Source organism: Falco cherrug, chromosome 8 (genome assembly GCF_023634085.1).
Source record: "Falco cherrug isolate bFalChe1 chromosome 8, bFalChe1.pri, whole genome shotgun sequence".
Lineage (NCBI taxonomy): Eukaryota > Metazoa > Chordata > Aves > Falconiformes > Falconidae > Falco > Falco cherrug.
Window position 1 is genome coordinate 21,715,364 of NC_073704.1, and position 13,141 is coordinate 21,728,504.

At 37.0% G+C, this 13,141-nt stretch overlaps 1 protein-coding gene across 4 annotated transcripts in view; it reads left to right on the forward strand.

Moving 5' to 3' along the window:
- The window catches only part of LRP2 (LDL receptor related protein 2), a 128,036-nt gene that overhangs the window by 31,351 nt on the left and 83,544 nt on the right, over window positions 1-13,141 (forward strand). For all 4 annotated transcript variants that reach the window (XM_027810692.2, XM_055718826.1, XM_027810694.2 and 1 more), the window contains exons 5-13: window positions 706-816; window positions 936-1,049; window positions 2,055-2,171; window positions 2,989-3,132; window positions 4,525-4,644; window positions 7,026-7,154; window positions 8,808-8,977; window positions 11,206-11,429; window positions 12,221-12,427. In XM_027810692.2, coding sequence (XP_027666493.1) covers window positions 706-816; window positions 936-1,049; window positions 2,055-2,171; window positions 2,989-3,132; window positions 4,525-4,644; window positions 7,026-7,154; window positions 8,808-8,977; window positions 11,206-11,429; window positions 12,221-12,427 — 1,336 coding nt within the window. The remainder of the gene's footprint in view (window positions 1-705; window positions 817-935; window positions 1,050-2,054; window positions 2,172-2,988; window positions 3,133-4,524; window positions 4,645-7,025; window positions 7,155-8,807; window positions 8,978-11,205; window positions 11,430-12,220; window positions 12,428-13,141) is intronic.

The following is a 13,141-nucleotide window of genomic DNA, read 5'->3' on the forward strand; positions in this document are numbered from 1 at the left end:
TAGGTATTCTCAGAATTGGTTTAAAGTTGTTTGAAATAATCTTTTGTGTTGGCCTGTAGGTCATCTACATAGGTAGAACAGTCAGAAACTGAGAAAATCATTCATTCTGCAGAATCTTCTTTCGTTTTGGGAAGGGGAAAACAAGTAATAAAAACCAGAAAACCTGAAGGTGATCATGGACCTGGAAGTTTAACATCCTTGGCTTAATTAGAACAAAACCGTAAAAATCAAAAATCTGGTCTCTTGAGTTTGAGAACTCATGACATTCTGCAAGGATCTAGGAATGGTAAATTTCAGGAACTCCTTTTCTACCTAGGCACTTTTATTAAGGTCAATAAAGTGTATAACTGAAGTGCAAATAAATAAAATAATTGTTCACTGCTTGCTTTCCTTTTGTGTTGCATTTTTTTCTATCATATTGTAAACTATTTGAGTTGCAGACCTCTCTGGGGTGTGGGTGGGCATCTAATTTTCCCCCTGTTTCTTGTGAGCTTTTGTAGCATCTATCTAGAGGATATTCTTAAATATCTGTTGGAGAAGACAGTATACTGGATAAATGGATTGTTTGTCAGTAATAGCATGGGAAGTTTTGCATTCCTTTTTTTGCTTTCCTATAAATCAAGATATTCTGTTGATACTGGATATATGTGACTCATACCCTGTAGTTTAACACTCATGTTAATACTGAAGGATTTCTTATTGTAGACTACCCAAGATGTGAACAGTTATCATGTGCAAATGGAGCATGTTTTAATGCAAGTCAGCGATGTGATGGCAAAGTTGATTGCAGAGATTCTTCTGATGAAGCTAATTGCAGTAAGTACCATATGCAGAGTGACCCCAAACTCATATGCTTTATAGACCATCTTTTAAAGTTGGATTGTAGTTTTCTGACAGATTTTCTGTATGCCTTTCTGTGCTAAAATCTTTTTCAGCACATGGATGTACCAGTACGCAGTTTCAGTGTGCCAATGGAGAATGCATCCCACGAGCCTTTATCTGTGACCATGATGATGACTGTGGAGACAGGAGTGATGAGAACTCTTGCAGTATGATGTGTTTGTTTTTCTTTTTTCTCCACTTTCTTTAACTGTTTGACTAAGAATTGGTTCCAGCAGGAAGTAGATTACTTAGCTATACAGCCATCAAAAGCTAGCCACTGTTTCTGTATGGAGAGATGAAGATGGCAGTGCTACTTTGATAGACTTTTTTCAGCTTGTCTTTGCTGCTAAGTGCCTGGGTGTGTGGTTACTATTTGAATTTGCTGGATTCAGTGACAGTTTGCTCCTTGACACATATAGTTTCGCTTCTTCATGTTGTTGTCCTTTTCTTCATTTCAGCATGACTCAAAGGGAATTCCTTCAGTTTCAAGTATCAGTTAGATACAGCATGCTATTGTTTTTTGTCCAAATTTGTTTGACTCTTTTTTGCATTTTTATATGCTGATAGATGGAATGGGTCTTTAGAATTATTCCCACTGACCGTAAGGTACAACTGTATAGACAGGCAGTTGTACTTTAGATGTTCAGGTAAGGTCCTTAGTTGACCATTCTGTTTCTGGAGATTTCTTGCTTATTCTTTTCTTCATGATCAGGGTATCCCAAAGTGTTCAACATCACAGCTGTAGAGTTTGAATCACAGCTATAGAGTTAGAATCATACAGTTGTCACACGTGTGAGCTATATGTTTAAAAAGGTACCCCACTGATTATAGGATCTAAGTTAGTTTTATGTTCTGCATTGCAGGAAGGCCACATGTTGCTATTTACTTGCTCTATCCTACTAAGGACCTCAGACTAGTATGCCTAGCATCTAATTGCACAATTAATTAAGAAATTTAGCCTTCCCTTTCAGTTCTGTAAAGAATCAGAGTATTCTAAAATAAAGTTCATACCTAAAACCAGGGCAAACCAGCAGTGAATACAATATATACAAGATATGAAACTGGTTCAGTTTTTCAGGAGAGATTATAAATAGCTATTCATCTACGAGACAATATTACTATTTCTAATCTTTTAGTCACTTAGTTTGATTTTCTCATGTTTCTTTCCTTAGCTTATGCAACTTGCAGAGGCAACTTCTTCACTTGCCCAAGTGGCCGTTGCATTCATCAGAGCTGGATATGTGATGGAGATGATGATTGTGAAGATAACGAAGATGAAAGAGGATGTGGTACATGCTAATGCTAACTTATAATGATGACATTTTCAGAGGAAGACCTCACTAAGTTCTATGAAATTTTGACCAATCAGGATGTTCTGAATCCATTTTAATTCTGTACAAACCTTAGAATTTCATCTTCACTTGTGTTTTTTTTTTTTTTTAACTTAGGCGGGGGTTTTTTTGTTGTTCGTGTGAAAGTTATTACTGTGATACTGAGTAAGATGCACACCAAGTTGAGCATATAGCAACATTGTTTTTTCTTTTACATCTTCCCTCAAATCTTTTGGGTTTTTTTTTCTTTTGGAGATTTTTCAGGTCATTTATCAAGAGACTTGAGGCTCCTAATAACCAAAATCAATTGGTTGAAAATGCGAATAACTCAGTTCCTGTCAGGATTGGTCATGCGAGAAACTGAAATTTTAATGAATGAAAGAGTGGGCTTTTTTCTCTTTCATTGGCATTTTCTATGATGAGCATTATTCTCTTTATCCAGACAGCCTTTGCGTGTTTTAAACCCACAGAACTGTAGTTTCATTTCTGATGCACCAGTTAGTCTAAAGCTAAATGGTTTTACTGTTTCTAACAACACAGAAGACTAGAAGGATTCATGTGTCTGCAGAAGTATTGTTTGCATTGTACTTTGAAGGTAAAAGAAAGCATGACAAGGAAGTATGGATTGGTATTTTTTATACTCTTTCCTAGCTGCGTGCAAGAACCATACATGGAATAATGAAGGATAGAGATGCTTTGGGAAGCTGTTAGTGAAGAAATTCTAAGTATTATTTGAAACAAACTCCTTAATCATTCTTGTTTTTCTTTTCCATAGAAAGTGGTCATCACGAATGTTACCCAGGAGAGTGGGCCTGCCCTGGGTCAGGGCATTGCATTCCGATTGGGAAAGTGTGTGATGGGGCTGCAGACTGCCCTGCAGGAGAAGATGAAACTAACATCACTGCGGGAAGACATTGCAGTATGTATTAGAATCAAAAGCATACACAGAATAGCAGAAACATCAGCATTGATTTCTTTTTATGTTCACCTTTTGTCTCCTAAACAACGCTGGAATTTTGGAAGCTCACTATTTTTGTTGTCACTGTTTTGACTGGATGATCTGAAAGGCATATGCACTGTGAACAGACCATTCCTTTTGTAAATATGTACATGAAGTTTCAGAAATAAGGATTTTAACTCGCTGTCCATATCCTAACCTGTTTTCAAGAAGGAAGGGAAATGTGCTATATGCCTTTTTTGTTTAAATATCTGTTTTTTTCCCTTTTATAAGTAAGAAGGAGTGTTGTGTACTGATTGGTACACAGGACTGAATTACTGTATCCTGAGCCTTGGCTAAGTCACTTAGATTACAGTTTTCAAAAATATCTTTTCACCTGGGATGTCTGGTGTCTGGTTCTCCAATTAGTGGTATACTGGTTTTTTTTTCTGTTGGAGGCAATGAGCATACATAGTTCCTGTTAATTTCACTCTTATGAACATTGATTCCCTCTGAGAATCAGACCCAGGGTATTTAACATTTTTAATTTCTAGGAAAAGGAAAATTCCTATTAAAACTATCATGCAATTTGGAATAGGAAGGCAGAAGAAATAATAGGAAATTAAATCTTATTGTAAAAAAGCGTTTCCTGCTTTGCTGAGTGGTTTAGTAGTAACATCAGATGTGGGCTGTAAAGCAAGGTGTTTAACAGAAGAAACTGAGGAAAAGGCAGGTGAAAAGGAGGGAAGTGGAAGTTAGCCAGTGCTTTACAATCATAATTTGATCACCTATAACTGAATTGTTTATTAGGTAGTAGTACAAGGAAAGGTGAAGGAAAAAAGAAGAAAGAGAAGAAGAAAAGGATAAAGAATTTCTCCGTGAACACAATCCAAATAATATATTCGAGTAATATAGATATTCTTCTTAATGTAATGTAGTAGGTTTTTTCTGCATAAAAGAGGTTGCATGCCAATAGATGGAGCTCAAGAATGTGTTGTTCACAAGCAGGTCTTTGTGGAACCAGAGAAAGGTACTAAGCATTGCAAATGGTTTCTTGTGTGCAGCTCTTTACATGGCTTTTACCAGTGGTTGCTCATATAAGATTGATGCTTATCCTTTAACTCCATTCTGAAAACGTTTTATAAACATTAGCTTGTCTTCTGTCTTCCATTTCCTTGCCTGCATGTATGTTAGCATATGTGATTTCATGGAAATTTAGAGATAATTTCTTGTGCAGGTTTGTTTCAGCTGTTCCTGAAATTGTAGACTCGTTATAGAAAAGACTGTAACTATTGTAACTGTTAGTAAGGCAAAGAGCTCTTCTATTGGTAATATGTCTAATTGTATTTTGGAACTATTTTATTTCCTTTTTAGACATATCACACTGTGCTGCTTTGAGTTGCCAGTATCGCTGTCATTCTTCTCCATCAGGAGGGATGTGTTATTGTCCTGCAGGATATACAATAAGTAGCAATGACAGTCGTACTTGTATTGGTAAGTGAAGCACAGTGATTTGCAGATATTTAGTATGTTCTCACAGCTCATTATGAAAGTTTTAATTCCAGGAAGGCGAGTAAGTTCCAAATGGGTGGATGTACTGACTTGAGATTTTCTATTTGCCAGGAAAACAATAAAAATCTAAGTAGTACGATATCAGCATGGTGACACAGAAACAAACCAGAGGAGGTATCATAAAGATCTCTTTCAATAGGGCTGTTATGATTATGTGATTATATTTGAAAAGATTTACTCTTGGATGGCTGCTTTATTATCAGATTTTTTTTACATGTCGTTTAGTGGTTAGGTGGGGAGAGTTTGATTCTGCTCCAGGGATGTATGTTATTGTATGCCTGGAAAAACAGTTAATGCTATTGAAGTATTTGATACTTTTTGAAAGTGGCTATATATGAAGACAGGATAACACTGTACTTTAAAATGAAAAGGGTGCTTTGTATCTGCAGTATGGAATGGCTGTATATCTTCTGACGTTTCATTTGTAAGAATGTAAAGGTAAGTGAGCTATTTTGGTGTTGCATTTCTATTCTGTAGCTGCTGTAACTTGGCCGCACAAACCCTTGGTGGTACAAATTATTTGTCTCAGTAACTGGAAATAGAGTAACTTGAGAATCATGAAGTTCAGCCCTGCCTAATACCTGGGTAAATACCTGCTATGGGTTTTCAACCTAGTCTGTGGTGTTTGTGCTATTAAAAGTATGCTAGGTGCTCAGTCTCTAATGAGATATCTCTATTTTTGGGAATATTCGTGGCCTAGGGCTGTATGAGCAGCAGTAACAACATGATTGGTCTTAATAGACAGAAGGAATCAATGCACAGACTGCAGGCACAAAATTACTCTGTTCTTTTATGTGAGGAATACATGAAGGATGCATTCCCAAACCTGGTGCAGTCCTGGTGAGACTTCTGTTGTTCTTGTTGTTCTGCTGTTGACTGCCCTGTAAACCTAGCTGTCTGATTCTGACTTGTAAATCAGAGTAATTGTATTTTGGTTTGCCAAGATCTAGGCATATATTTGTAGTGGGAACAAGACTTGTCATGGAGAAGAGGCTTGTAGTAGTGTATAATTCCAGACCTTAGTTTAAATTAATGTTATTGGTTTAAGGCCAGAAGAATGAAGCTATAGTGTTAGCAAAGTGTATTACTTCTTGAAACCATGATCTTTTCAATGTGTCTTTGTTTGCTTCTGTCTCACTGTAAACTGAAGGGTTTTGATGCGTATGGAAGCTGGAAAGCTACTGAGAACAACATTTTTTCAGTACCGAAATACATTATCTAGGCAGTATTTCATTTTCATTTATCTGTTAATAATTCTTTTAAACCAGAAATTTCAGCAGGAAGAATATTTGAGATCTCTTTTTTTTTTTCTTTTTTCTTTTTTTTTTTTTTTTTTTTGTTTTTGGCTAAACAGTAGAAATACCAGTTTCCAGCAATAGCAATGTAAGGTACTGATTCTACTCATGTTTTCAAGTGAAGGAGGTCAGACTTCTAATGTCAAAACCATGTGTTAAGTAGCGTCAGAAATCTGGGCTTTAAATAACCACAACTAGGATGAAACACCAGACAGCGTTCAGATCTGATTTTTTTTTTTCTTAGAAAATCAGAATTTAAAAAGTCCTTGTTTCTAAAAGATGACTAGTTAAATATTTCATAATTTTATAAGTAAAAAATTTTGCAGCAACCCTGGAAATCCCTTGCAGAAGGCATTTGTGAGTGCTTGCTGGATTGTCCAAGCTGCAGAGTCTGTCTGTATGGTATTTCACATGCCAAAGTGAACTACTTTGTACTTTTGCTAGCTAGTTCTGGTGCACAGCTAGCTTTTAACTGGAAATCAGACACCTGTTAGCATAGTACCAAGTCTGAGCTAATAAACACTGCCTTTTAGCAGGACTTACTAGCTGAAGCGTTGCACTAACATAAAGTTTAGGCTCTTATTTAGAGTGGGCTTAAATCCAGCCGTGTGTGTGTGCGCAAAGCATACAGATCTGCTGCGGGATTGCAGGAAGAATACTGCATATTGTGGAAAGCAGACACTGGCATTCCTTCCAGTGATTTTTCCACACTGACAGGTGTGGGTTTTTTTTTTTTTTGTGGGTTTTTTTTTTGGTGGGGTTTTTTGGTTTTTTTTTTTTTTTTGAGAGGGCATGGGTAGGTCCCTGGGCAGCAAACATTGGTTGTTTTGTTATCCAGAAATAGAAAATGAAACATTTGTGGAAAAACATACAAAAACTTTTTTCCCATGCTACAGTTTTGCAAAAAGATACAAAGCAAGGAGAGAGGACAGAATTGCAGCTTCCCAACTATAACGACATTCCTTTTATAAAAACATTGTTTATAAATATACATAATTCACTTGACAGATTTTGATGACTGCAAAATGTGGGGTGTCTGTGACCAGCTGTGCGAAGATCGTGTGGGGCATCACCGGTGCCACTGCGTGGAAGGTTATTTCCTAGAGCATCATCGCCATTGTCGAGCCAACACTTCAGGTTAGCATGTAGCAGTACAAGTCTTTTGCTGCTGTTGGATTAATACATACAGCTAGACACAATGGTGCAGCCTACATGGCTACGCCATACAATGGTGTTTGATTTTTAACTTAATTCTTGTCTTAAGGACTTAAGGTCAGGAGAGCATCCAGAACATCAGCAAATATCAAGAGACTCTGCATTTGCTCACACCTGTAGACTGGTGGGGCTGACTGCCTCATCAGGGCTGCTTCTCCTCAAAACAATGGATGCCTTCTTGGCTTTCTCAGCATTCCTGACTTCCTCAGAGTTGGGAGGTCATTGCCAGAGCCCTTCCTTAACAGGCAAAATCTTGTTCCTGTGGGAGGTGGTTTCCTGACCTGCTCTCTGTGGAACTCAATGGCATGAAGAAATGAGGAAACCTCACTTTTCCAGAAGGACTGTGCCATGCAAGAAGATGGTTTTGCTGAATTATGGGCTCAAACACTTGCTTGTGAGAGAAACCATACTTCTGGCTTCTAGTGTCCCAGAGTCTGAACTCTGCAAGGATGCTTGCCTTACACAGAGTGTGGTTCCCCATTAACTGTAGGCAGCTGCTCCTGGTTGTTCACCCCCTGCTCTATTCTGAAAGCAGGCCCTGGGAAGCCCTTCTTTGTGGAGATGTAATGGCCTAACAGGCTTTTGTGTGACACAGGTGTTCCTGCCTGCAGGAACTCAGTGGGAATGGGAGTCCCTGTGGGGTGTAACTGATAAGCAGTCTTGCTTCCTAGAAAAGCATGAACTGCCCAGTTCCCTCCCCATTCCTTCTTTCTTCAGCCATGTCTGCAGAGCAATCATCATGTTGCAGTTTTCTAAGTGTGTCCTCAAAAAACAGGGAGTTTTTTTAACTAATGAAATATGGGTGACTGTATTAAGACATGCATATGCCAGTACTGGGAAAGATTATTGTTTCCAGAAAAATTATGTATCTTTCACAAGAAGATTTCCATTCAAGCCAGTGTGCCTTTTGGGCCAGCAAAGTGGTTTGCATTTTATGTCTTATTAATGAGGGAATTTCATACCTGTTCTAAATCAGTTTCCCTGGATTCATTTTTGCTTTTATTGGGGAGGGTTTTATGTTTAGGGTGAATTGGATTTGCACTTAAATGTATTTATTGTCAGACTTACACCAAGCCTTTCAATGGGCATCTACTTTGAAAGTGAGCTTTCCTTGAAAGACTTATTGGAATTACTAATCTATTGTAAGTACAGCAAAGATTTTCTAATGAGATGAGAGAGTGAAGAAGGCAGGTAGAATAGAGCAGTACATAAAAATATAAGAAAAATGGCCTTCCTGCTAGAATCAAGGAATATCTGAATCTCATGGGGCAGAAAAACCTTAAGAAAGTTTATACTTTAAGGAAATCGAAGAGTAGAAATAGTGTTTCAGAGTTTAGATGCACAGGGGTTTTGTAAAAGTTTTGCTTGGTAGGGCTTTAAATACATATTCCTGCCTGGCTTGCTCCAAGTCTAGAAACCAAAGGCAAATCAAAGCAAGTTATTACTGATTGTAGTCTGAGGATCTATTTAAACCTTTGTGTTCAGTGTGTATGAACCAGTATGTGTATATTTCAATGCCTCTTTGCAAAATAGTTTACCTGCAGAGTAGTCATATATTTGTCACCCCTGCTTCAGCTGGTGTTGCGTCAATTATTTTTTCCAATGGCCGTGATCTACTGATTGGAGATCTTCACGGAAGAAGTTTTCGTACTTTGGTGCAGTCGCAGAATCGTGGGGTTGCAGTTGGAGTGGACTTTCACTTTTACCTGCACAGAGTCTTTTGGACTGATACAGTGCAAGATAAGGTGGGTAGAAATTACAGGAAGAATATATTTTTGTGTATTTGGAAGTAGAAAAGCGCAAGAGGCAGAATATGTTGATAGGCCTTCATTTCTGAGAGCAGAAGCTGGCTGTATTTTTGTTTTCTAACAAAAAAGCTCCTTGAAATGTTTTATGTTAATGACTGCGTTTTTCAAGCTATACTATTACATGTGACATATTAAACAAAGCATCCTATTATATGGGAATGTCTTGAGCAACTTTTAATTTTACTTGAGTTGGAGTCCAAAAAACTAATTAAGAGAAATAGTAGACATTCTTTCAAAACTGAACAAATTTTTCTTTGTAATTTTTTGAAACATGATAGTTTAAAATGTAAAAGCTGTGTGCCTTCCAAGATGATAGAAATCAGATTTCTTCATATACTTCAAATGGCACTGTAATTGAGCTGGGATAACAAATATTGACAGTATTTTGTGTAATAAGCCAGTATTTTGTTACTTCTTTTTTTTAAGAGGAAATATTTTAGCTTCAAGATACAGTAAAACAAAGTCATTTTAAGAAACAGTCTGGAGACCCTTGGGAAAGTTGGACTTCACCCTTTTTTTTATATCTGTGCATAACTTACTGAAACAAAAAAAGTCCTAGGACAAATGCTGAAACTCCACAGTCTTCATCCCCATGTTGATTGTCATGCAGAATGAAGGAGAATCCATGGCCTGCCTCCTGGTGACACCACATATGGATCAATTTGATGTCGCTGTTGTTACTCTGAACCTACACATAAGCTGTAAAGTAGTTTCTACTACAGTGCCACGTTGGTTCTGTTGGAAAGCACACTGCATGGCTGTCAAGTAGGACAGGATTTGTATGCACAATTTTTGACTTGTTCACAATTCTGGCATTTTTATCTTCACTGTAGTAGGTTCCCATTACTGCAATTGCATTGATACTGGCTGAACTAAGTCAGGGTCAAATATGAACTTTCATGAGACAGGAGATTTATGCTATCTCTGTGAAAGGTAGAAATAAAAGATAATATGTTTTTTTCACTGCACAGCCAAGATGGCCAGGGCTATTTATCTGACCTAATATAGTTAAATCCTGATTAATTAATGAGGATTAATTAGTCTTAAGTCCTAGCAAGAATACCCAGATGAAAACAATGGCATTAAGATTTTTTTATATGATTTGCATTTCCAACTGATGTCTTAAAATGAAAGTGTTATTAGGGGATTTGTTTGTCTAGTCTTTTTTTTTTTTTTTTAATTAAGATAAAGATGTAAACTAAACCAGAAAACTGTGGGTTGTGTTCTGTGTCATCTTTATCTCATTTAGTGTACTGGCTGATAACCTAATGCCCATAAGCTGTTCCATCAACAAGGTTTCTGAAAAACAGAATAGACAGTTAAATAGTTTGCTTGGTTATTGTTACTTGGACCTAAAGAATATTTAAAATGATACAACTATTTCAGCTCTTATTTTTCTTGCATATATTTACCTCTGGTAATCTGTATTTTCATTTAAATACATTTCAAACCTCATTGCTGTGGTTCCAAGAAAGGGGTAATGATTCCTAGCTTTTCATATTACCCAGTGTTATAATCATGTTGTTACTCTCTGCATAAAATTATCATGTTTATACTGTTTGCTTCATGTAGCTCTGAGCTTGCATGTAAGATAACAACAGTATTTCTTCTTCTGCTGTTAAAATTAGCCTTAAATAAAGGAGACCAGAAGCAATGCTAAGCTTTCTCCTTTATGTTGGAACAGAGAGCTTTCCTTTTCTTTCTTCACTTTGCAATTTCTCCTTAGTGGTTGGTGCAGTAAGAGCTCCCCCTCTTGTTTCTGGTCAATGATGAGAGCTTTGCTAAAGCGTGGTCATTTGCTTTCAGTTAATGAAAGTACTGTGTTTTGCTAGACTCCAGGAAAGCAAGATGCACTTTCCCCATCTGAGTTTTTTTTTTTTAATCCAGCAATTTGTCATGTTTGCTAAAGCACGAGGCTCTTTTAGTCTGTTACCTTGACCATTTTGCAGAAATGCTAGTTGAAGGTAAGCTTCCTGTAGTTTTTGCATTGTTTTCCAAATTTTTGCAAAAGCCCCTAAGATAAGGAGTAGCTTAGTGGGTAACTTGGTTGTATCTAGTGGCCAGTTGTGGGTCTGTGCTCAATGTGATGATAAAGGACAAGTGCCATATGTCTTGTGATTAGCAAAACATCGTGTGGGCTCTGACAATATTTGTATTGTTTTCAGGTTTTTTCTGTTAATATTGATGGCTCTGATTTCCAAGAAGTTTTAAATGTTTCAGTTGACACACCTGAAAATATAGCAGTGGATTGGGTTAACAATAAACTGTATGTGGTCGAGACCAGTGTAAACAGAATAGATATGGTTAACTTGGATGGAACAAACCGTGTGACTCTTATTGCTGAAAATCTTGGAAATCCTAGAGGAATAGCACTTGATCCAACTGTTGGGTAAGTGATACATGTCAGGTAATGGTTAAAAATGTCAGAAATTCCTTTATTCCCATGCAAAAGGAGGAGAACTAAGAAATAGCTAGGGTGGTCATTTTAGAGTAGAAATGTTTAAAACATTTACATTCTATCCTTATCTATTCTACACCTTAAATTGTTACGGGAGGGTTGTGCACTGCTTTTATTCCTAATGTGCAGAATCTGTTTTATGGCTAGAGTTGTATGCGCATGAGCAGCTCTGAAAATAGAGGAATTGTGGAATTGCCCTGCAGAAGAGAAGTTATCCTGAAAGATTTCTGTTGTGATACCATCCACAGGCATCCTACTATCTGAAATAAAGTGGTGGAGCGAAGCCAGGGAAGTTAGTGTCTCCCAGCCCAACAGGCTTCAAAAATGTATGTGAGACATGAAAGCTTGGATACTCAGAGCAGAATTTCTTGCAACTTGTAGTGATGGATGCTGCTTTCATGACGCGTCTATTTCACTGGTTTATTTTTGGCAGTACACATAAGCCTGTATTTTACTAAGGAAACTGTATTATTGAGGTCATTTGGGTGAAAGCATGTTTCTAGATTAATTCTATAAAAGAAAATGCAAATTACTTCTTGAGCAGGAGGTGTAAAATGTGTTTTCATTGTATGCCAGCTGAGAATCAGACTCTGTCCTGAAGGGGTGCTGGTTTTAAATTCTATGTGTGTGTATATATATTTTTTTATAAAATATCATGGAAACATGGGACTCTTCTTTTTTTGTTGTTTCTTTTGTTTTCTGTTTGTTTGTTTTCTTTATAGCTACTTGTTTTTCTCAGACTGGGATAGTCTGTCTGGTGATCCTAAGGTGGAAAGGGCCTTTATGGATGGCACAAACCGTCAGGATTTGATAAAAACAAAATTAGGTTGGCCTGCTGGAATAACTCTGGATATTGTATCAAAGAGACTTTATTGGGTTGACAGCCGATTTGATTACATTGAGACTGTAACTTATGATGGGCTTCAAAGGTAGGAGAAATATTATTCCTTGGAGGTTACAGCTATACTAATTATTTTGTATCTAGTTCAAAGAAAGATTTGTCTAACAAAATGCAATACGCAAAGGATGAAAATTACAACGTAATAAATGTGATGCACTTTGCTATCTGTGGTGTCATCCCACTTCTAGACAATCTTTATTTCCTCCTTCATTCTTTGTCCTTTTTCTACCTTGAATATCTATTGTACTTCTTTTATAATATACTTTTTTATAGTCCACCACTACAGTACACCTTTTTATAGCATTTGCTTTTTGTTATTTTTGAATTATATACATTGTCTTCCATCATTTCTTTGCATCTTTTTCATGAATGAATTTATTTGAAATATTCCACTCCAAAGAACCACTTTCTGTAGTGAGTATTAAGTGGTCTTCTTAAATTGTATAAATTTTTGCTGTCAAAAATTAGGTCATCACTCACCGTATTGTGATGCTGGGGAAACTATATCACAGCATGCAAGAAAGGACTCCTTGAGTTTTATGGGACTGTGCCTTACAGTATAGTGTTTAGAAGCCAACTTATCTCTGCATCTGTGATTAGTGTCTGTTACTCAAGCACAAGAAAAAAATTGTCCCCTTTAGCATACCTCCCACATATTGTCTTGAAAAACAGTCCTCTACTCATTTGACAGGTTTATTGCTCAGTGTATTTTTTCACTTACAAAATTATAAAAATTCTGCTG